Source organism: Laetiporus sulphureus (genome assembly GCF_001632365.1).
Source record: "Laetiporus sulphureus 93-53 unplaced genomic scaffold LAESUscaffold_17, whole genome shotgun sequence".
Classification (NCBI taxonomy): domain Eukaryota; kingdom Fungi; phylum Basidiomycota; class Agaricomycetes; order Polyporales; family Laetiporaceae; genus Laetiporus; species Laetiporus sulphureus.
Genome location: NW_024468526.1, coordinates 1 through 22,994, shown reverse-complemented (window position 1 = coordinate 22,994; position 22,994 = coordinate 1). Strand labels below are relative to the sequence as shown.

General features: G+C 47.1%; 13 protein-coding genes across 13 annotated transcripts; 10 read left to right on the top strand and 3 right to left on the bottom strand.

The window, feature by feature from the left end:
* Window positions 1-419: 419 nt before the first annotated feature.
* On the bottom strand, window positions 420-660 carry LAESUDRAFT_652236 (uncharacterized protein; the record flags this gene model as incomplete). The annotated part of the gene is made up of 2 exons (XM_040904349.1): window positions 420-527; window positions 580-660. Coding segments are annotated over 2 exons (189 nt in total), but the record flags the coding sequence as incomplete, so codon positions are not given.
* Window positions 661-1,522: 862 nt separating this feature from the next.
* LAESUDRAFT_713802 (amine oxidase catalytic domain-containing protein) lies at window positions 1,523-2,910 on the top strand (the record flags this gene model as incomplete). Its single annotated transcript, XM_040907016.1, has 7 exons — window positions 1,523-1,612; window positions 1,787-1,822; window positions 1,889-1,965; window positions 1,999-2,097; window positions 2,365-2,440; window positions 2,467-2,575; window positions 2,756-2,910. 7 exons carry the CDS (start codon window positions 1,523-1,525, stop codon window positions 2,908-2,910), a joined length of 642 nt encoding a protein of 213 aa, XP_040764695.1.
* Window positions 2,911-6,708: 3,798 nt separating this feature from the next.
* Window positions 6,709-8,210, bottom strand: LAESUDRAFT_736566 (enolase; the record flags this gene model as incomplete). Its single annotated transcript, XM_040910700.1, is given in 9 exon segments — window positions 6,709-6,859; window positions 6,920-6,999; window positions 7,023-7,079; window positions 7,137-7,202; window positions 7,222-7,375; window positions 7,433-7,868; window positions 7,954-8,016; window positions 8,092-8,158; window positions 8,199-8,210. 9 exon segments carry the CDS (start codon window positions 8,208-8,210, stop codon window positions 6,709-6,711), a joined length of 1,086 nt encoding a protein of 361 aa, XP_040764694.1.
* Window positions 8,211-8,217: 7 nt separating this feature from the next.
* On the top strand, window positions 8,218-10,138 carry LAESUDRAFT_736565 (uncharacterized protein; the record flags this gene model as incomplete). The annotated part of the gene is made up of 5 exons (XM_040910699.1): window positions 8,218-8,254; window positions 9,217-9,315; window positions 9,361-9,410; window positions 9,465-9,561; window positions 9,612-10,138. 5 exons carry the CDS (start codon window positions 8,218-8,220, stop codon window positions 10,136-10,138), a joined length of 810 nt encoding a protein of 269 aa, XP_040764693.1.
* A 1,264-nt stretch (window positions 10,139-11,402) lies between these two features.
* Window positions 11,403-11,784, top strand: LAESUDRAFT_758774 (uncharacterized protein; the record flags this gene model as incomplete). Its single annotated transcript, XM_040912492.1, has 2 exons — window positions 11,403-11,409; window positions 11,468-11,784. The coding sequence occupies 2 exons, from the start codon at window positions 11,403-11,405 to the stop codon at window positions 11,782-11,784; spliced, it is 324 nt and encodes a 107-aa protein (XP_040764692.1).
* A 754-nt stretch (window positions 11,785-12,538) lies between these two features.
* On the top strand, window positions 12,539-13,566 carry LAESUDRAFT_758773 (uncharacterized protein; the record flags this gene model as incomplete). The annotated part of the gene is made up of 7 exons (XM_040912491.1): window positions 12,539-12,625; window positions 12,687-12,845; window positions 12,905-12,923; window positions 12,982-13,114; window positions 13,191-13,248; window positions 13,305-13,508; window positions 13,552-13,566. The coding sequence occupies 7 exons, from the start codon at window positions 12,539-12,541 to the stop codon at window positions 13,564-13,566; spliced, it is 675 nt and encodes a 224-aa protein (XP_040764691.1).
* Window positions 13,567-14,542: 976 nt separating this feature from the next.
* Window positions 14,543-15,282, top strand: LAESUDRAFT_713798 (uncharacterized protein; the record flags this gene model as incomplete). The annotated part of the gene is made up of 4 exons (XM_040907015.1): window positions 14,543-14,858; window positions 14,909-15,004; window positions 15,102-15,205; window positions 15,247-15,282. 4 exons carry the CDS (start codon window positions 14,543-14,545, stop codon window positions 15,280-15,282), a joined length of 552 nt encoding a protein of 183 aa, XP_040764690.1.
* Window positions 15,283-16,359: 1,077 nt separating this feature from the next.
* LAESUDRAFT_602513 (uncharacterized protein) lies at window positions 16,360-16,747 on the bottom strand (the record flags this gene model as incomplete). The annotated part of the gene is made up of 2 exons (XM_040903080.1): window positions 16,360-16,482; window positions 16,535-16,747. Coding segments are annotated over 2 exons (336 nt in total), but the record flags the coding sequence as incomplete, so codon positions are not given.
* A 3,645-nt stretch (window positions 16,748-20,392) lies between these two features.
* LAESUDRAFT_634009 (uncharacterized protein) lies at window positions 20,393-20,652 on the top strand (the record flags this gene model as incomplete). Its single annotated transcript, XM_040903432.1, has 2 exons — window positions 20,393-20,496; window positions 20,544-20,652. Coding segments are annotated over 2 exons (213 nt in total), but the record flags the coding sequence as incomplete, so codon positions are not given.
* Window positions 20,653-21,150: 498 nt separating this feature from the next.
* LAESUDRAFT_652011 (uncharacterized protein) lies at window positions 21,151-21,387 on the top strand (the record flags this gene model as incomplete). The annotated part of the gene is made up of 1 exon (XM_040904325.1): window positions 21,151-21,387. A coding segment is annotated over one exon (237 nt), but the record flags the coding sequence as incomplete, so codon positions are not given.
* A 99-nt stretch (window positions 21,388-21,486) lies between these two features.
* On the top strand, window positions 21,487-21,705 carry LAESUDRAFT_652276 (uncharacterized protein; the record flags this gene model as incomplete). Its single annotated transcript, XM_040904354.1, has 1 exon — window positions 21,487-21,705. The coding sequence occupies one exon, from the start codon at window positions 21,487-21,489 to the stop codon at window positions 21,703-21,705; it is 219 nt and encodes a 72-aa protein (XP_040764686.1).
* A 235-nt stretch (window positions 21,706-21,940) lies between these two features.
* LAESUDRAFT_625205 (uncharacterized protein) lies at window positions 21,941-22,258 on the top strand (the record flags this gene model as incomplete). Its single annotated transcript, XM_040903324.1, has 2 exons — window positions 21,941-22,086; window positions 22,135-22,258. Coding segments are annotated over 2 exons (270 nt in total), but the record flags the coding sequence as incomplete, so codon positions are not given.
* A 93-nt stretch (window positions 22,259-22,351) lies between these two features.
* On the top strand, window positions 22,352-22,525 carry LAESUDRAFT_628534 (uncharacterized protein; the record flags this gene model as incomplete). Its single annotated transcript, XM_040903364.1, has 1 exon — window positions 22,352-22,525. A coding segment is annotated over one exon (174 nt), but the record flags the coding sequence as incomplete, so codon positions are not given.
* Between the last annotated feature and the right edge of the window lie 469 nt (window positions 22,526-22,994).

Sequence of the window (22,994 nt, the reverse complement as noted above, 5' to 3'; positions counted from 1 at the left end):
CATCGTGTTCAGCGTGACTGTCCCTCACATGCACAATTACGATCGTCTGCTGGGAATTGTGGCAGATGAACAGTGCAGCCTGATCATCATTTCTATCGTTCGGGAAGAACACGCCTCTAACAGCATGATCAAGGTAGCTTGATCATGCTGACTGTATTCATGAGGATGCCACCTCACGATGATGGCTGGGCAGCATTGGCTTCAATCTATGTACCACATTCTGTGAAGCTAAGAAGATGGAGGACGGAAAGCGGCAATACTGATTTCTCATAGCATAACTATTTTCAACTGTCTCTGTGAACAGGAGTGAAGAAATTGATGATCCTACCAAGACGTGTTATAGGGAGGCTAGATTGCGACTATGTGAAGAGCTTGCCCAATCTAGGAGAAACATTCTTGAGAAGGATATATATGTCGATTCATGTCTGATAGCAGAAGTCTGACGGGAGAGGCCGGTCGTCCATGAAGCGTTCTCCCATGATGACACCACCAGTTGTGCATTCTGACAACATGTTCAGCAGCATAGTCTAGACATGTCGTTGATATTGCTTGATGCTAATATAGAGGGGATGAATGTACCTTCCTTACACCAGACTCACCTATCAACGCTGTTAGCTTCCCTGGAGTGACACACCCAGACACATTATCCAACAATGTCCTTCACCTGCCCTTGACAGGGACACTCTTTGCTGAATGAGAACTATGCAAGCTCCCCTCCAGACTAATCTTGGACAGAATCATCTCTGGCTGCACAGATGACACGAGTGGTTCATTGCTGGTGGAGGAAGCAGCTTTTTTCTCATCTGTTGCAGATCCGTTCTCCTGTCAACCTCACTCCGTGCTGACCAGAAATTGCTCCCTGACTGTTCTGCATACTGTTTCTCCTCATCTACAGCACCACTAGCTGCCATGGTAGAGCCTATGGCACAGATGTTCCCAGTGTCGAAGCTAGTGGAGTATGGAATGAAGCTTAAAGCATAGAGGGGCTAGAATGTGCCAACTGCTGATGCAGAACTCACTCTGATATGATCCGTAGTTCCGGGGAAGAATCTCCAAATCATCTGAGGGCAGGAAGCATCAAGCTGGAGGACAGCCCACAGTTTATGGGCACTTGCTCGATCTCCTTTTCGATGTGTTATGTAAAAATGCAACTCCGTACTTTAGCCACAGCTGCCTCGCCTTTTGCCCATCCCCACAAAGTGCGCAATGACGGTCACATCCATCCCTGCTCCTATGACTTCATCGCCTGCAAAATATGTGTCCTCTGTCAGTTCACTCAGTTCTGAACATGCGACATCTTGAAGTCATGCTCCCTCTGCAACTCCTCCATCAGGACTGATCTAGGACCAGTAGAATTGAAGTTTTGCTTATAATTCAGTGTTGACCATCCTGGAAAACATATATGCCAACAGAGATGGACAGTTCTTTTCCCGCATTGTGTCAGCCAGTGCCCTGCTGCAGCACATTGAGGTCAGCTTTTGATCATGTGCAGCTGATCGTCGTTTCTTGGAACTAGCACAAAATGCTCTCCGTGATCATCTCTCATCTCTCGAGCTGCATACTTTCTCTTGCTCTGGCCCTGTTGGGTGCAGAGCATCTGACCTCATGGAATGTCTTTTCACCATCGATCTGACTGCCTGCTCATTAGTGTTTACATGCCTTACATGCCCAGAAGCCACCCCTTTCAGTCATAGGCTTGAACCAATTGCGAACGTCTCATTCAACATCTATCTGTTTCATTGGGATGACGTGGATCTGTGACTGTCGACGCTGATGTGCTGGGCAGGACTTCATTCTCATCATTTACTCAGTCATGATGAAAGTGAGTCATATCGACTTTCCTCCTGGTTACCTATTGCAGGCCTCGTGAAGCTCAATATTCCGAAAGCACGGGGTTGATGTTGAGCTAATCGTGTCAAATACAGCACCCCCATCCCTGGAGGAGGATGCACTCACAGCAGTGAAGTGCGAGCATATTTGCCTGACCTTATCGTGCAGAAGCCAGGCTCAAATTTCAAGGTTCGCGGCAGCCCGAAGGCATCAGCTTCAAGATGGACAGGCACATGTTTCAGTGGTGGAAGTGGATGATGCACATTGGTCAGTATCATCTCGTGTCCTTGAATGGTCGCTAAATTGAAGGCTGACTGCTGGCCGGTAGTGCTCCATCATCACTAGAGTATGGTGCTCTCAACCATCACGTACAATGACAATGATGGCAATATCCGGCCCATCTTCTACTGGTTGTCCTCAGCAGAGATGATCATCCATATGGTTCGCTGGAGCACCCTCATCCCAGAAAGCATGCATTCGACTCATACATCTTGTTTTTCGCATGTGACTTCAGTGAGAATGACTGCATCATAGGGGGGAGTACGGTATGAAGACCACGGCGAATGAGTTGGCACCCAGCTGCGACTGTCTTGGACCGATTTGTGATTTAGTAATTGATTGACATTGCTTGCTCAGCCCAGCGCATACATCGTGCACGATGGTAGTGTGGTCGTGATCAAAAATGTCATCTGTATCCACGAAGAGGACATGGGCCTCCTCTGCAAACACAGCGACTACCGCATCGGTGATCACTCGCACGCTGTGCATAGTTGCAGGCTGATAGCTGGCATAATCTGCCTGCTGGCCAACTATGATATAATGCCTCCTGCAGTGTGATTCATGACATGAGAGACAGAAGTGAGGTCCTCAGAGTACATCTTCAATTACTTATTCAATCAGGACAGCATTGAAGTCTGTTGCACAGGCATGCTGCAGGTGTACGTCAAGGGCGGGGAGGAAGTGACCATATTCAGCATCACCCTCATCTCCAGTATCAATGCCCAGTTCCACCAGCATATCTTCTCATTCCACATGGATCCGATGGTCGATGGCCTGCGCAACACATCTACAGTCATCTAGACAGATGTCATCCTGCTGCCTGACCCGCTGAAAGATCAGCAGCGAACTTCGCCATGGACGCGTTCCTCATGTGCGATCACCCGGTCACGGTGGGCAAGCTGCATGTGTGCGGTACCTGTCTGATCAGAAATACGGATATATACATTTGCATGACCCTAGATTGTATACGTGCCAGTGCATAGTGCTGTCCCATGTCAGGACATGTCTGCGGACATCAGGCTATGGAACATATCAAACATCATGTGATCTCTTCACCCCACGAGTTGCAATATAAGCATTATCGCTGCTTTCCGGAAAATCCTGCAACCAAGGCTATGAGAATTCTATGCATTCTCACATTATCCAACAGGGACTTACGTGAATGATGCCAAACTGTGATGTGCCTGAACACCTATCATCGCTGAGTTGAGATGGAGATGGAGAATTCTTCGGCAGCCAATGACCACAGTTTGGATGGCCTCGTATCAGTCTCACCCATGGATGTGGAAGCACGACAGCACTCAGAGCACAATAGATACTTCCAGAATCTACGATTTCAATCACATTGTCCTGATGGTCCAGAATCTGATGCATTAGTCAGTGTTTGAAGTGAACACTTGGTCATATGAGACACAAACGTGGAACAGAATAGACATACCCGAGAAGATACACTCAGAATTGTGCTCAACACACCGCTGCCATGAGCAGTGCTAGCAGTAGAGCTTCGTAACAACACACATCCATGGCAAAATGCATTGCGAAGCTGCACCACTTTGTTTGTAGGCTTTCCTATATCATTATCTACTACAAGTAAATGTCTTTCGGTAAATGGTTACACAGCTTGACATACCGGGATCTACAAGACATATAATGGATAACAGCCCAGGGTGCGAGTGATAGGGCCTCTGCTTGGTAAACTTGTCAAAGACCCTGCCTTCCGAAACTGAGATGCAAGAACACTCATAATTGAACTGATTGCCATAGTAATCGCAAAAGGCGATGAGAAGTCACCCCAATGATCTCCTCTTGAGTGGCTTCTGTATATTGTCCACATGAAGTGATGCAGGATTGATCTGCGCTTGATGGCTCAGTTTGACTCAACGGAAAGCAACAAAGCATAGGCGAGCTGTACTTACCTGGAGAAAGCTGATGACTAAATTGACAAGTGAATAGCTGCTCAGACCTCCCTTTGCAGCACTATTGAGTGATTTTTGAGATAAATATACCTTCAACACCATGACAAGATATCGAAGAGCAGGCATCTCATGCAGGTATGCTGCAATGTGTGGAATCAACTTCAGCCCATTTGTGGTGTTGACACAAACATCAGTCTTGAATGACCCTGTGTGAATGTCATGGATGGTGAATTGATCCTGGGGGATGAGAACTTATCAAGCTCAGGAGTGGTGGTAAATGAAACTATAGGGACCCAGGCATAATCAATGACCTGCACATCATGTGCCATTAACGAGTCCTTGACAGTTCCTGCTATTTGAAAGAGCAATTTATCTGTGTCGCTGCCAAATGTGTTGGGCAATGACAGCTGAAGATCTATGTCTCTGGCACACATCATTCGAAATGAAGAAGAAAAACAGCATTTATAACCTCATACCCATCTGGAAGGTTCAATCCATGTACAGAGCTGTCAAATATTCCCAAGCTTCTGCTTATGAATCAGCACTCGAACACATCTCCAAAGCGAGCTACAAGTTCATTGCGGGCTGATTTCACCTGATCAGTTGGGCATATGTAGGACACGAATGCAATGATTTCATCATGAAGACTCTGCATCCTAAGACAGGGTAAGATTGGGACAACCTGAGTATAACTTCTGTAACAGATCTGACCAGGACTCTGCAGTCACATAACTGCCGACAGACAGTGACCTCAGCCATGGCCACTGGGTCTGCTCACCAGCATCCCATGTTCTAGTTTTCTTCACAGACATCCATGCAGGCAGATCACGAAGAATGTTGATACCAGCACTAGTGATAGGATGTTCTTGGACATAAGGTGGAGTCATTGTATGATAACAATCGGGTTTCAGTGAAAGAGGCACAGGTTGAGTTGGTGTCGTATTGAGCGATGAGCAGAGATCTGATACCAATTTTGGGTGCCCTTGCAGCCAAGTTCGAGTCTGAACAGGAAGCCCACACATGCACCGAGCTAGTTCCAGAACACCTCAAAGGAGCTTATGTGCACACAGACATAGCGATACACAACCTTGAAACTCAGCTCGTGACATGGTGCGAAGAACTTGTACCGCATCAAACACTGCTGAAATTGAGGAGCTCTGTCACAGTATGACCCTCCGTGCTACGTGAAAAACCTAATATATATAGTCAGAACCTAGTGCTAAGCCAAGCTTAGCATTACCAGCCTTTTGGCGAAGTGGTCTATCGTCATAATTGGTATTGGTTCATAGGGATTAGTTCTGGTCTCGTGACAAGCTCAAACAATGGTCTCCAGCAGGAGCTCCAGCAGAAGTGTGAGAATGCAGTGCAAGATGTGAAGGTCAAGGAAGATTGTTTGTTCCTGCAGCAGTCCGAATCCATTAGACGTTGCCAATGTAGACGTTCAATGCAGATGATGAGATTCAGGCTTGGCAGGCTCAGCTGTTTGTGAAGCACACAGTCACAGTCGAAGCCTAGCACACCAGTGGTCATATCAACAGCCGAACCAACAGCCACTCCAATGGAACCATCGCCATCATCGGAGAGCAGGAGGATGGTGTGCATAGCTTGTATCACACACTGGCCCATTCTGTATCACCATAGACTATGGGTCCACTACCTATGTCATGGTCAGTGCATCGCACACACTACAGCTCAGCAATATTCAGATGGACCAGCACTGCAATGACTTGGAAGGAGTTATCAAGAGCATGAACATGCAGACCTTCGCAGAGCACGGTGTAGTCTAGTCCGCTCATCTGCTGCAAGAACCATGCCCACCGCTGATCCCAACCTTCTAACTGAAAGAACAGAAGGGGTCCAGGTTCGCTGCAGTCTTGATTGACTCATTCAGCATTGTTTCAAACAAGCTCAGTAGTGATACAGAGAACATCTAAGTGATAGCAGGAAATTGTTCATCACTCCAGGACCAGAGGTGAAAGAATGGGCGAATAGCGATCAAATGGCACCAAAAAGTCATATAACTTTTGAAGGCTCACATGATGGCCCAAATATCACATCGAGAGAGTCTGTGGTGTGCTCTCATGATCAAACGAAGGTTTGCCATCTGATGTGATGATCAGCGAGGATCAAGGTTATCATTTTATCTTTGGTGGTGCATCCAAAGACATAGAATGCTTGTACGAGTCAACCAAGATCTCCTTCCTTGAGTTCACTGAGGAACTTATAGGTCCTTAGGGCTTTCCGCTGCACGTGCGAACCCATCTCACGTAAGTTGATATGTCCAGCAAGCGATGTGGGGGTGCCATCAGGCTCCTTGTCTTGATGCAGCAGCACAGACCTGTCAGCGGTCAAGACCAGTGAGGGGATGGTGGCATAGTTGTAGCCAGCATAGCACAACTGAGCTCTGTCAGGTATCATTTTCATTGCATTTCTTTCCCTTCAAATGACAGCAGAGTACAGTCTATGATTGAGCACAGCACTTCTTCAACTTACACCTCCTACAACTTTCTGACTTGCATGTGTTTTCACTTGAGCAGAGCTGGGGGTGTGTGTCCGACAGTGAGACCCCTCACACCCACATAGACGCCATTGCCAAGCTCCTCCCTATGAAGCATAGATGATTAGTACAGTCATCCATATTGACTGAGAGGATGTCATACTCAATGCGGAGCAGCGCATTGTACTACACAACACGCTCACTGTGTGCAGGTGCACCACTCTTGATTTGGCCAACACTGAGGGCGACAACGAGATCAGCGATGAACATGTTCTCCATCTCACCGCTGCGATGCAAAACCATCACACCCCAGCCATCAGACTGCATGAGCTGTGCACTGGAAAAGAATGATGGGTGAGCATGCTATCCTCTTCTTGTGATGTTGTCTTATACTTACACCTTAATAGACCCGGAGATCGTACCGATCTGGTTGACTTTAAGCAGGAGACCATTGTACGCCTTCTTCTCAAGGGCAGTCTTCATGTGCAGAGATTCCTGACTGTCAAGTCATCACCGACAATCTGGATGCTGCTGTTCTTCATGAAGTGGATCCAAGCCTCTCAGTCATCCTGGTCGAAGGGATCCTCGATCGAGATGATTGGGTACTTCTTTACATAGCTCATGTAGAGGTCTGCGAGCTTGATGCTGGGGATCCACTTGGTCGGGTCTGAGTTGGCATTCTTGAAGTCCAGGTCATACTTCCTTGTAGAACTCAGATGAGGCAACATCCAGCACAATCTTGATCTTGCCTTCATAGCCCGCTTTCTTGATCACCTCTGCAAGCAGCTCAAGTGACTCCTCTGCACCAGAGACATTTGAAGTGAATCCACCTTCATCACTGATGTTCACAGTTCTTTCACATTTGTCATGAGGCTTTTCATGGTTTCTCGAGTAGACAAAGTGCATATACCCACCATCAATACCATACTTGGTGCTAATGACCTTCTTAAGCATGTGGTATCTCTCAGTACCCAACTTTATCACCCCCGTAAATGAATGCATGCCAGTGGGAAGGAGCATGAACTCCTGGAATGCGAGTTTGTTGCCCACGTGCGAGCTGCCATTGATGACGTTGAACGCAGGGCACAGGAGGATGAAGGGTGGCTTTACCCCCGTGAGATCTGTGAGGTGCTGATAGAGGGGGACACCCTTTTCAGCTGCACCCACCATCATGATGGCGATACTGACACTGAGGATTGTATTTGCACTGAGCTTGCCCTTGTTAGGCGTGCTGTCGAGCTTGACCAGGAAGTCGTCAATCTCCTTCTGCACAGTGACCGTGAGGCTGAACTTGATGAGCTCCAGTGCGATGGTGTCATTCACATTGGCGACAGCCTTCATGACACCTAGAGAGTGCATGAAGAGGGGAGAGAGTTTGGGGAATGACGCGATGCGTACCTTTTTCAACCTAGTTTGCCTTATCGCCATCACGGAGCTCGACAGCCTCGCAAATATCCGTGGATGCACCAGACAGCACTGATGTGCAGAAGAGTTCTACCAGTACATCATGTCAATCACCAGAGATCCCTGAATACTACATGTGCTTGTATGTAGAGTAAAAACTCTCACTGGTGTAGAGGTCGACCTCTACGGTGGAGTTTCGATGAGAGTCAAAGATCTGCATGACGATCAGATGCTGTGCCATCATGAAAAGCATGTGCGTGTACCTGGTAGACGTGGACTTTCATGATGGACATGGCGATGTGTGTGCGATGGGGTGAGGAGAGAAGTGGTGTGTCAGGATGCAGCTACACTTTATGGGCTTCCTATTGGTGGCTGTTCATCGGTCACGCGTTCACCATCGTTGAGTGCCAACTGATCATCTGACTGTCAGTCCACCATTGGCACACCATTGGCAAGACAACTTGGGAAACTTTGGTGGGACTCATCAAGTGGCTTGCAACAGCTTGAAAAAAATACATGACAAGATTTGCAATGTCTGTGGACCGTATGTGTCTGGTTTTTCTTCCATCTGTTGGAAGTGTTGGAATGAGTGATTTGGTCTAACTCTGCATGATACCAGCTATTTGCGCCTCCGTGTCCTCAGATTTCAATTTCCCCAAGCTATTATTAAAAGCCGTTATGGCAGAAAATGATGAGGATGATGCAAAGGAACATGAACTTGAGCTCATCTTTGATCAACTCCCCTCTTTTCAATCAAATTCCACTACTCACACCAACCCAACATAAGAATCTGATCTTCAGGCAGATGATGCAGGTTGCAGCAGGTCAGATGCTTCAGATGACCACAAGGAACATGTTGATGCTGTTGTGTCTGAGCCATCCCCACCTAAGTTTGATCCCCAATCCCAGAAGGATACCAACCAGCCCTTGATGCAGAGTCAGTGGAGAGCAAGAGGCTCAAGGTCTGCAAGCAATGCATGACGTGCAAAATGTCATGCCCGCCAAAAGCTTGCATCTCCCTTTTACCCTCCAGATGCTCGAAAATCTATCCTTGATCATCATGTGTGACCAGCCACACCTGTTGTCACCAACTCACACCAATGGTGCCTATACAGCAGGCAGAAGCTCAAGGGTCTATGGCAAGGTATTCAGCTTACAGGATTTTGTTGGAGAGGAGTCGCTTTTTGGTTTTGAACTGGTTCGTTGGGATGGCAGGTGAGAGTTTGATATTGGCTATTCAGCTTTGTTACTTAATGGAGAAAAACTACAGAACTGCATGCCCAATCACAGACTCATTGAGACAAGTTGTGGCTGTCCTTGCAGGGGCTCCTAATGACCCATCTTGGAATGCTGTCCACAGTCAAGCAGCAAAGGCAATGGAAAATGTCCGTCAGAGCTAGGTCTTCACCTCAAAAATTTGCAGTCATCATCGAGGTGAGTATGCTGCATGTGGAACTGGTGTTTCCTATGGGGGAGGACAAAAGGTATGTAATCATCGAAATGGCAGATTTGCCATATCTAACCATTTGGCTGTGTAGTGTCCAGGAAACCTAGTCAACAGTGAAATCAATGGAAAGATGCTTGAGTGTCTTCTACAAGATCACAACATTAGTCGCATTGCAGGCTTTGCATCTTGTGAGTCTCAATATTGCTCCACTATTGGAAACTTCTCTGATTTCTCACAGCCGCTTTTGAAACCTGGGCTCCGAAGCTGTACAAATATTATGTTGATCACCTGCAGCCTCTCTACACAAAGTATTTTGAACTAAAACGCAACTTCGCAAACAGTATTTTTGCAGGGACCACATTCAACTTTGGTCCTGCAACTTGCACTGTAGATCACCGTGATTCTGCCAATCTCGCATTTGGCTGGTGTTCTGTAACAGCACTTGGGGACTTCAATCCAATGCTAGATGGACACTTGGTCCTTTGGGACATGAAGCTTGTAATTGAATTTCCACCGAGCTCCACAATTCTGATACCATCAGCAATCATTCTCCACTCGAACGTTGCCATCGGTGAGGGAGAAAGCAGGTCCTCATTTATGCAGTATACAGCAGGCAGCTTGTTTCAGTGGGTTGACCTGGGATTTCAACCAATCTCTGTTTACTGTGAGGGGCTTAACAGTGCTGAGAAGAAGGCTGAGGAGCTGCAAGCGAGGGAGCATTGGGAAATTGGAATGGACATGTTTTCTGCTTTGTCTTTCCTCTAATGTTGTCACATATATATTACCTCGATGTAGACATCATCGTCTTTGCATTGCTTGCAGTCAACTCCCTGCTGTGTCCATTGGCATTTCTAATATGAAGATCTCACAACTTCTCTGTAACCACTAGAAGGGGAGTCCCCTTTCGTGATTGCCTTTGATCACTAGGGTTCCGGTCTGCCCTTCCATCTAATATGCATCGCACCGCACTGGGCTGCTACTATTTTAGAACCAGCACTTGTCGCTGAGTTTAGGAATAAAATGACTGTGGTCATGTGATTCTCTACTAGATTTTGGAATCTTTGGATGTCATTCTGCTGTACATGTTCTCTCAGTCTTAGAGTGTTGCTTGATGCACCTGTCTGGGATGACTACGGAGATTCATGCCTGGAACTATGGGTCATGTTTGTGCAGGTTCACATCAGCAGCACACAGGCATCCTCACCTGCTCCACTGGATCTCTCGCTGTTGCTCTTTACCCCTTGGCCAAGACAGGACACATCGGCTATCACTCACTCGCATATGACGAGCCCGACCCTCTCTCACCCTTGGATGATGAGTCCACCGTGTGGCTGCCCCCACTGGACTGCACACACATGCCCTGCACATATACCTTTGAGGGTGCTGACTTTGACCAGGTGCATATTCATTTGCACAGGTAAACCCGAATGACTATGGAAGAAGCAATAGATTCGTGCCTGCCCCGATGGATGCAGACCACAGTGCGTGGTGCGACTGATGGTTCATGCACACAGCTGCCGTGGTACTCCTGAGTCAGTGCTGGAGGCTCGTGGAGGAGCTCCCAATGGCTACGTCAGTGGCAGGACATTGAATGACATTTGCCACATAGGTTCAGTGGAGGAAAGGTACCCAGCTTTTGAGGATTATAAATCCCTCGAGGTGGTCTCAATGCCATAGATATTCTCCCTCACTTTATCCTTCCTACCTCGTCTTCACCCATGGCTCCACAGCCATGACCATCCTCACACGTTCCGTACTCCCTCCCTGCCCTCAGATCTATGGCCGCTCGAGCATGACCTTCAAGCTCCCCCCTCTGGAGGGCTCATTGACCGTCCCTGAGCTTTTTAACTGGCAGGCATAGAACTCTCCATTCTCCTGCATCTTTACATTCGCCGATGATAATGGTGAAACTAGAAACATCACCTGGTGCGAAGCAGTGCACAGTGTTCATACAGGCACAAAGCTTGTCAGGAGCTGCCTTGGCTCGCAGCCTGGGATACATGAAACTGCAGCCGTGGTGATTCTTGCTATGTTAGGTAAGATATTCCTTGCACTTTATCTTTGGAACTAGCGGCTCAAGTGACCTGCCCTCAGACGGCATTCCATACTTCACAATGATGATCAGCATCATGCATGCAGGCTACACCACTTTTCTCATCTCCTCGCGTAATCCACCAGCTGCCATCACCCACCTGATCAGCCAGGTGGGAGTTAAACACCTCTTCATCAAGCTGGAACCGTCCATGGAGAAACTCGCTGATGAGGCGATGAACCTTCTCAAGATGGAATACCCTTTGTCAATTGCACCAAACTCCTCATCTCTGCCACTATTCGAAGAGCTTTACTTGCCGTTGTCCATGGCCATTGTTGACGTTCCTATCAGGTCAAGGGTGCAAATGCTCCTGCATTGATTTTGCACTCATCCGGTATATAGCCTTGTTATTTTCTGCCTTGTTCGATCCTCGCTGACCGTACTTTATAGGCTCCACCACATTCCCCAAACCCATCATCATGTCAAACCAGAGAGTTCTGGAGATTGTTCAGTCCCCTTGCTACAGCGAATGTCACTTGTGTGGTGTGGTATTCTCGCTGCATAGCATGCCTATGTTTTATGCTATGGGCATCATGATCGTGATGTTGGGGTAAGTGAATTTGTGTTTATCAGTTCTTAGCCATCATCTTAATTTGCTATTCGGCAGGTATCACAGATGCATTCTTCAAGCCCAAGTCACCTCCTACTGTGCCGTCACCAGACATGACAATTCAAGCTACCAAGGTGACTAAATGTGACATCGTCATCACTGTTCCGGCAACGATCGAGGTAAGGATTTACCCGCACATTGGCCGGAACACAAATGAACTGTTTTCTTTACAGATGTGGTCTCACGTCCCAGACTACGTAGACTATTTCAAGATGTGTCAGGGCCTCATGAGTACCCTATAAGTGTTTTGGCTCATGCACGCTGATAAGTGAATGGCCAGATATGCGGTGGCGGACCTCCTAGCAAAGAGGTGGGTGACTTTTTGGCATGGGAGGGCATCACTATCTTCAACCTCTACAGATCGTGAGAGTCTTTCATCTCTTATCTGGCTTGTGTGCTAATAAAGGAACTTGTGTAGAACTGAGGGCAGCCTGCTGACGGTCATCTTGCTCACCGAATCGGCATGGACTGGGAGTACTTCAAGTTTCTGAATTGCACCAAGGCGCACATGATCTCACAGGATGATGGCTCATACAAGTTCATTCTCATGGTGCATCTTGTGCCATGATGTTTGACTCTGACTGGTGAGGACTGAGAACTCTGAATTGCAGACCAAGGATGCCCTTCACCTGGCCATTTTGAATGCTGACGCTAATGACGTACACTCTTATGCGATGTTTGATCTCGTGATCAGCCACCCGATGAAGCCGGGATTTTGGAAGATCCACGGCTGTATGAATGACCAGATCATGCACAGCACAGGAGAGAAGGTCAATTTTGCCTTAGCCAAATCCAGCCAACTGAGCAGTCACTAATATTTTTCCTCCAGACAAATCTGGGCCTGCTTGGTATATGTGCTGATCATTCTCATAGGCTGACAGAACCCTGACCACAGAATGTACGCAGAGGCGATGATGAATCAAGACCCCTATATGCATGCGTCAATCATCTTCGGTCGTGGACGGTTCCAGGCTGATATTCTTGTGGATCCCAAGCGGGAGTACCAGTTTGACCTGTCAGACAAGAAGAAGCTCGCCGAGTTCAGGAACAAGGTTTAGTATGTCTGGGGCTTCAACTTCATCATTCACATTTGCCCTGATGTGTCTTCGACATAGGCGGACTGTCGAGAAGATGATTGAGTTTGCACCGCAGCATTCGAGATTGTTCAAGGAGGTGAGCAAAATCAACTTTCTCCTTCAGGATAATGTTAACTTCATGTCTGCTCACAGATGATCATGGTGTCGAAGCCTTCCAAGCCGTTCTCATACACAGCCAAGAACACCATGCGCCGTGGAGTCATCTTGAAGGAGTACGACCAAGAGATCAATGACATGTACGATTTGGTTGAGAAGAGCATGCAATCGAACGTTCCTCCTCCAGAGAAGTGGGATCTGGACTCGGCCATGTGGTTCGCACTACTGGGTTCCAGGATTGTAATACAATTCCCCACCAGCCTGCTAGAATGCTTGTGCACAGGTCCTGCAGGTCTGATTCATATTGTAATTTATGCCTTCTGGAGCTTCATGCACATTGTAATACAGACTGCAGAACTTTGTAGCACATTGTAAATGTATTGTATCCACTCTGTGTATCGGTATGAGCCATCTATGCACCTTGTGGATAGATTCGATTCACTCTGTGGATCGGTGTGAGCCATCTATGCACATTGTGGATGGATTCGATTCACTCTGTGGATCAGTGTGAGCCATCTATGCACATTGTGGATGGATTCGATTCACTCTGTGGATCGGTGTGAGCCTTCTATGCACATTGTGGATGGATTCAATTCACTCTGTGGATTGGTGTGAGCCATCTATGCACATTGTGGTTCAGCTTGCAGGGCTTTGTAGCACATTGTGAATACTTTTGTACACATTGTGATATAGCCTGCAGAATTATATAGCAGCTTATACATGAATATGATTTTATATGTGACTTAGTCAACTGCTTTTATGCACATTGTAATATAATTCGCAAATGTTATAATTCTTTAAAAATGTCTTTTATTCACTTTGTGACTTTGTGAATTAGCTAAATACTCCCTCAGCCACCCATGCATACTAATTTCATGTTATCCATCAATTACCACTGATTATCACATTTTATTTGAGATAAAATTGCATTTTATGAAAGGACAATCAAAACCATGGATGAAAAGAAGAACAAGCAGAAATATATGAATGTGATACATATGAGTAGAAGGAGAGGATTCAAAGTACACAACATGTAGCCATGGTGTCATGCATTAATAAGATAGAATGTAAACAACCCTGTTGAGGGTTACCTACCTAAAAGCATAACATAAATCACACCATTTACCCCTTATCATCGGAAATCACATTCAATTGCTCAAGAAAAACATAACTGAGGTCAGGCTCAAGAAAGTGAGGCAACAGATGACAGCTAATGAGAAGAACAAGGCTATAAGGGCAGGGTAGATATACGGCGAGAGAGGAGAAGTCAAACGATGCACGAGCGTTTGCTTGGGGAGGGGGAGGCACCAGCAGCTGAGGTGGCACGTTTCTCGAGGGTGGACTGGGACATCTGCTCAATGACCCATAAGACATCATCTGCAGTAGACGAAATGTCTGTGCTCTGCACAGCTGAATCCGCACATGATGCCTACCAGGCAAGAGAAATAATGACCAAAAAGATACCATTCCACCCCCCACATTTTAAACTCAACCAGTCCGCACCATCCAGGAGCTCGCATCACAGCGGCCACTCCATTCCTTCCACCTGTCCAGCAGGCTGGAGGTACCACCACCACGCCTTCCACATTTGTGAGTACACCAGGACATTTACCTTTACTGCATCTGACTTGAATGGACAGGCCTCCTTGATTCATTGTTTGACCTCCTCAGGCCTGAACTTCGATGGAAGCCAATTGACGCGAGAGCCATCTGGATATTTGAGGTGCTGCTCGAAGGTGAGCCATGCCTGGATGAGACGGTCCCAAGATGGAATGCTAGTGATGGTGAAGAAGTACTCTTGCACGTCTTGCATCCACTTCGGCGTATCATCAGAGGGGGCCGAAGAGGAGCGTGAGGACAAGGCATCAGTAGATTTCATGATCTGGGAAGTAGCGACAGTTGCAGGAGCAGGAGAGTCGATGGTGGCAGTGGTGGCGGTGACTAGCAAAGCAACATCGCTGGTGGGAACTTTGGTCAGGGGTTCGACACTGCCACTGTGGGGTATGTGGGGTAAGAACATTAATTTAAAAAATTCACGATGCGCTACGATGCACCTGGGACCTGGGATGCCGGTGCTCTCATTGCTGGCACTGCTCTCCTCGCTTTCCTCGTCTCTGTCCCACTTCCACTTTTATTTCTTCTTCGACAACTTCACCACATCGTCCTTCAAACCGGTCTCTTGAAGCAGCAACTTCACTTGTGCGATGTTCCGCTCTCACTCTCTATCAAATTTGAATGCCGAGTCGAATGACCATTCACGAGGTTTGTATGCAGGAATCAGTGTGTCCTCGTTGTCTTCACTCTGCTGGGTGTTGGTGGTAGCCAAAGAATCTTGAGGTTGAGGACCAGGGGTCCCACTAGGGCCAGCCGTGGCATTGGGAGGAGGGTCACTGTCGTTGGTTAACCTGGATTTGGCCTCGCATGCTGCAAAGCATCCAAGGTCAGCAAGTGAGTCTTTCAAACACGTTCATGCACTCACAAGAGCATTTCTGAAGGAAACCTCGGAAAGGTTTCTCCACCTTCTCTCCCCAGTCTGTTCTGATCATTTGTGGGAAGGTGTGGGCAAGGTCTCTCATGCTGCCCATGTGGTACCTATCACTAGTTCAGCACACACCGGGTTTAGCCAAAGCTAATGAAATGTACGTAATGGTTCTAATGTTTTTGTACGTTGGATGAAAGCCTCCACAGATTATGGTGGCTTTTTACCTGGTTTTCTCTTCGATTCTGTCGAGCATCACCTTCACTGTGTGGCAAATTATCGATCACTCTGGAAGGATTAGCGAGCTTCCTTGTCTCCTGAACACTTGCTAGCTACTCACTGAGACACCTCCTCCATCCTGGCCTCCCGCACTCACTGCTCTTCTTCGTTCTCTGCATCTTTGTCCAGCTCCTCGAAGTCAACAGCCTGCGTGACCGATGCATTGCGGAGCTTCTCAACGGTGGACTTTGTCTCCTCATCTTCATCTTCCAACAACTTCTTGACCAGAGCATTGCCCCAGACCCATTTGTTTAGGGGTGCCGTTCCAGCCGGTAGAGTCAGAAGGTGTGCAGTGTACTTCTCATTGATGATCGGTCGAAGCTTGTCCTTCATGAGCTTATAGTAGGCTTGATATGGCGTGAGCTTCTGCTTTTCCTTCATTAGGTTTAGAACTTTCTTGGAGCCTGACGCGGATGATGTAGCCCACGTATGGTTGTGAAACCACCAATACACATGCTGTGGGAATGAATTAGCTGATGTTGTCATCAATGTGAGTACAATGTCATACATCTTTTTGCTTGTTCAGTTTATTGGACCTGGCAATATCAACAGATCCCTCCGCAGTCTCCATATTGGCCACTGTCAGCTCATCATTGGGAAACTCATTGAACCAAGCTTCATAGACCAGCGGGAAGAATACAGAAGTCATGTCTTTTTTCTGAGCCTCCAGAAAGTCAGGTATCCTCTCAGTAAGCCATATCTTCTGCACCTTGATCATCCACTCTCTTCCTGGCATGGTTGGGGAGAAAAAAAAAAAGCACCAATTTTTGCTATGGGCAGGACCCCTTATTTGGGCCAGTGGATACCCTTAATCGCTTGCTTTGACAGGTGGTGCAAACAAACAAACAAATTCAACCTCAACAACACCTCACTGCCAGTCTCCTCACACTCATCATGCCCTGCTATCACAATAATCGGACACCTCATGGTGAAGACACTGTGCCTGCGATCGAAGTCACCATCACTGTTCAGCCGCCCTCTGCATCACTGTCAGAATGCACCGCTGCACCTATAAGGGTCGACGTACACATACAGGTGCCTGCGATTGCTTGCCCTCCTTCCGTCCCTACATCACTGGCCATTTCTATGCTCGCGCGTATGCAGCCTTCGATGATCTCGATTGTGAATGACTCAGTTGTGTTCTCTCACAACTCAACGGACGCCAACTTGGACTCTTCAGTGCATCTGCCCATCAGCTCCTCGATGACATTATCCTTTTCTGCTCCACTCAGCGCTTCTGCCATGTCCTTGTTGATGGTTCAGTCAGTACGAGCAAGATTCAACCATACATCAACCGAGAGGAGCATCAGCGAGCGATCCATTGAGTCATGGTGCTGCTCCGTATTTCAGTCAACGTGGTCTCCCTCAGCTAGGTTGTCATCTTCTACAGACATAGTTCCAGGGCTCCAGAACATGTCGAGCACTTGCAGGAGCATGCCAACCATGGTGAGCGGCACATCGACCGTGCTCACAAGTGCACCGGAGACTTCCACAGTGCCGTGCATCATGGCATCTGTTCTGAGCAAAACGATGTCCGTTTCAAGTCTCACAGAGTCGTTGGCTTCCCTCGGTCTAGCAACTTACTCAGAATTGGAGGAACTGCTGAATGATCTCGGCTTTATAGTGGCATTCTATGGTACGTGCTTTGAATTCTATTATTTAGAAGTATGAACTAAGAAACACACAAGCTCCTCCATCCAAAGCTCATCCATCTTCAGAGAATTCTGGGGATGAAGAGCCACCACACCCAGACTATTTAGGTCCATGGTATGTTGTGATGTCTGAAAGCAAGACTGGTGTCTTCCATGACTAGTGAGTAATGATTGTTTTGACCGCCCATCCCTTATGCTGACCATTGTATAGCAATAAAGTTGCTTTTCATGTACAGGGTATCACATTCGCGCATTGCAGGAGGGCAAACAGTCAACATGAGGCACGCGCGATGTATGCAAAGGCTAAGTTGGAGAATCGAGTGCGGGTCTGTCCACGGCCTAGTTCTCAGTGATATATAGTGTTGCTCTATTGTTCTTGCATGCAGTGATGTATTCTAAATGCATAGCCATCCACCGTTGAACTTTGTCTAAGGCATGGTTGTTATGAGGGCCACTGTCACAAGCATATCCAATTTTTGAGTGCACGAGCAAGCAAAACACAACTGGTTTTCATATTCAGACAACCATTGTCTAGTACTACATTACATATGAATTATGGGGACAGTCGAGGCTCCAGCAGAGGGTGAGACATAAGATGCATATGCACATGCAGACTTAAGTGGCACGCGACATGGACTACTCAGATTGCAAGTGAAGAATGAAGTCAAAAATGAATATGCTATACAATTGGGTAAGTGTCATCTACCAGGACAACATGCACTACTCACAAAGTCGGTTGGAGTGGAAGCAGAGGCAGAGAAGCAGATGGTGCAGATGCACAGGACGCAGACTCAATCACGAGTGGCACTGGCACTTGCTCGGACCTGTAGTGTAAATACTTAGACTGCGAGTGAAGGAGCAAGTCCAAAAAGAAATATTCTATAACAGCTTGGTAAGTATCATGAACCAGGACAAAATATACTGCTTACGAAGTCAGTCGGAGAGGCAGCGGGAAGCAGAGTGCAGATGCACTGGACTATCCTGACTCGATCGTGTCACAGTGGCACTCACTTGGTCGGACCTGTAGTGTGTTGCCACAGCCCACACTTCATTCCAGTCCCACTCGCACTGACTGCTTCTCATCTCTCCTACTCTCCCTCTCAATGTTGTCTTGCCTGAGGTCCTCTTATCTCACCTAAGGCTCTTCTCTATGGTGAAACGTACTTCAGGTTTTAAGCACTCGAGAGCCACGAAGAAGGCGTGATGTATACAAATCGTCGACGATGAAGATGAACAGGGTCCCGACATTGAGCGGTCGTTTACACTACACACTATGAGAAGTGGACATCTCAGACAGCATGCTATCAGACTGGAGCTCGATCATCTTACTCCCCCGAAACCAGCTATGTCTGAGCTACCTGCCACCTTCGACGACCTAGAATGGGGGAATGATGCTCCTCGCGATGCCGGTGAGAAAAAAAGACAGTGAAATGATGAACGAGCATCGGTGAATCATTCGTCTATGAATCAGCAGGCTCTATGTTGAATTCGAGCAGGAGAAGCTGCAGCATTGATTGCCGTTCCGTCAAATCTTCCTGGATGAGCTTCTTCACACAGATGGCCTCGGTGATGCATTGGATGACCAAAACTGCTGCAACTGCATGAAGCATGGTGCTTTCCAGTGCACAGATTGTACTGGGAGTCCCTTATTATGCTCTGCCTGCATGGTGGGTGCACATGGAGACCTACCCCTCCATCGTGTCGAGGTAAGCATGTGTTCAACGTAATGCTGCACAGATGATGACATGGCCATTTAACAGCACTGGAACGGCAAGTGTTTCAAGCAAATGTCACTCTGCACTCTTGGCTACATATATCAGCTCAGACATGGTGGCAAATCATGCCTCAATCCTTCAGCTTCCTCCTCGCTACAGTGACCCACAAAACTGTTGATAAGATTGCTTACTTCAACTTGTATGGTAAATATCTCCTCAATCACTGGGTCAACTAAATGCCATAAGAGCTCATGTGAAAGCTATTATCATGGCTTTCCAATGCAGGTTTGTTTATATTTTTAGCATATCTGGATCTCAAGATATTTGATACTCTTTGAGGGCCACTCTTATCAACAGTTTTGTGGCACACACATAAGTTCTCAGAATATTGTGATTCTTGATGTGTTGACAGGGTTCCTTGTGGAAATATTGATTGGATGATCATGTTTCAACATGAACAATGTACAAACAGCCATACACAACTCTTCACACTCAACCAACATCATGCCAAAAGCCGTTGCTACTGAAACTGTCAACCATGTCATCGCTTTGCTTCAGAATGGCAAATTTGTTCAAGAAATTGAAGCTTTGACTGGGCTACACTATTCTATCATCAGTAAGCTGTGCTCCACACACTGCCCCACCATTCCTAAGGCCAAAGGAGGGCATCCTTCCCTTCTTACTACTGCCAATCTTCGCTATGCTACTCGACTCATCAGGACTGGCAAGGCTACCACATCTCCTGCTGTGGCCAGAACTCTTGCAAATGTTACTGGGAGGGTTGTCAATGTGGATACAGTGTGAAGAGGGTTGAAGAAGGCAGGAATGAAGGCTGTAGTGAAGCGAAAAAGGCCTTTACTCTCTGCGAGGCATCAGAAGGAGAGGATGGACTTCACTTTGGCTCACCAGTATTGGACTGTAGAGGACTGAAGAAGGGTGATATGGTCAGATGAGACAAATATTAACAGGATGGGGTCAGATGGAAGGAAATGGGTGTGGAAAAAGCCAGGGGAGAGCCTCAGTGATAGATTGGTGAAAGGGACTCAGAAGTTTGGAGGTAGATCCTTGATGATGTGGGGCTGTATGGGCTGCGATGGTGTGGGGTATGTCTGCAATATCGATGGCAGGATGGATGCAGACCTTTATGCAGCATTCTGGAGGATGAGCTGCAGAATAGCCTGCAGGATTGGGGCAAAACTGTGGAGAATGTGGTGTTCCAGCAAGACAATGACCCCAAGCACACCAGCAAGAAGGCCAAGGATTGGTTCAAAGACCATGATTTCAACACCATGCTATGGCCCTCTCAATTCCCAGATCTCAATCCCATAGAGAATTTGTGGGGTCACCTCAAAAAGAAGCTTGCAGAGTATCAGGAGCCATCAAAGGGAATTACTGAGTTGTGGGAAAGGGTAGAGAAGGAATGGGAGGCTATTGGGAAGGAAGTGTGTCAGAATCTGGTTGAAAGTATGCCAAGGAGGGTGGATGCAGTTGTGAAGGCAAAGGGAGGCTATACCAAGTACTGAAAGTATGAGTTTTGTAGAACCTGAATATGTGTCACAAAACTGTTGATAAGAGTGGCCCTCAAAGAGTATCAAATATCTTGGGATCAACATATGCTAAAACAATAAACAAAACTGCATTGGAAAGTCATGATAATAGGCTTTCAAATGAGCTATTATAACATCTATTTGGCCTAGTGGTTGAGGAGATATTTACCATACAAGTTGAAGTAAGCAATCTTATCAACAGTTTTGTGGGTCACTGTATGTGTGTGCGACACTACCGGCCTTCACATCATTGATGTCTGCTTCTGTCAATGCAATACTCTCAACATCGGAATGACATACTGCTGGCAGCAGTTGCTGTGTGTTGGTTGGTTTCCCGCTAGCACAGATCAACCACAGACAATGTTCACGACGTGCATCCTCAAGCTTTTCCACCAGCTCATGTTGCAAGGCAAGATGAATCTTTATGACTTCTCCCAAACTCTATGACGTATTATGGACAATTCAGGCACGAAGAAGGTCCCTGTAAGTCGTTCATATATCATTATGTGCTGTGCCCTCATTGTTCTACAGAACAGATATAAACAGATGGCACACTGTGTCCGTATATGGCGACATCTGAAGATGCTCAAGTGGGTGGGGTGGGGCCATGACCCCGACGATGTCGAGGCAACCGAGGAGGGTCAGCTCGCTGTTGAGTGCCTGGCATGCCCGCATCCTGGACGTAACTTACCGGAGAATTGGGACATGCACCACCTGACATATCGTGAGCCATTCTTAAGATCTGATCTCACTCTCGTTTACTAACGTATCGTTCAATTGAGGTGGTTGTACGTCCTGTTTCTGATGATTGATGCCAATTTCCACATCCACTGCAAAGATAAGGAATTGACAGATGTTCATCTGTCTCCCGGCTGGGCATATTACATGGAAGAATCACGCTATCTGGTGCACGTCACACGTTATGCTTGTTCTGAAGAGGTACGTAATTCGCTTCTGTGTCTTCGTGCTCAGCATTGCCTTATATGTCAATGGATAGGAAAACACCTGCACCATGGAGCACACAGCCATCATCAAAGTGAATCTGCAGAAGGAGGACTATCTCGCTTCCAGTGTGGGGGCCGTTCTCTGTGCACGCCATGCTCTCGTTCGCAAGAAAGGAGTGGGCGACCTACAGAAAGGAGAAAAGTAAGTCATTCAGTGTCTCATTCCGTACCTAATGCTCATTGCGCACAGGTTTTGTAACATGGACTACTTGGTTCTATTGATGCTCGCCTCGCTTATGCTGATCTGGTTCTTCCTGACGTACGACATTGCCTGTCAATACAGCAAAAACTTTCAAAAATGGAACTCCGATTACCTCTCAGAGCTCAAGCTCAACTTCAACGACATCAAGATCTGCTGGGGCATTCCGAAGAAGCATTTCCCCGTTTATGGACCCAATCACTCGTGATATTCTCTCAACTATCTCCGCAAGGTCAGATGGACATATAGTGAAGGGATTGAGTCCAGTTGGTCTCACATGAACCCAATCGCATTGAGTGCACAGGAGATGGAGCTGGCCATGCGCCAAGAAGTTCTCGATGACCATTGGAGTGCCTGGAACTGGGGGAAGATAATCAATCTGAGTGAGTCTTATCAGGGTTTGCTGCATGATTCTGAGACTCTTACCGGTATTCATAGGTCTGCATTTGCTTCGATCATACAAGGAAGCTGTCGCAATGCACCGGAAGAACTGAACGGCATTCAATGAGTTCTCAGACATGTTTGCACCAGCTACCATCACAGAGTGGGAGATGCAGCTTGAAGCATGGCATAAAGACCATAACCATAAGCTGGACCCCTTCGAGGAGCCAACGTCAAGTGAGTATTTACTCTTTTCATTCTATTCAGCTTCGATACTAAGAAGTGTTAGCCCTCACCATGAACACAGTTCACCTGCAACTAGCACAAGAGGATGCTGTCGAAGTGGCCAACAGCAAGCTCGCCCCTCATGAAGTGACTGCAAGTATTTTCCTAGCTATAGGCTGGACAGAATGCACCCCTGCATTCCCATCTCAATATTCCCACGGACCATTTTCGAAGTTTTTAGCAAG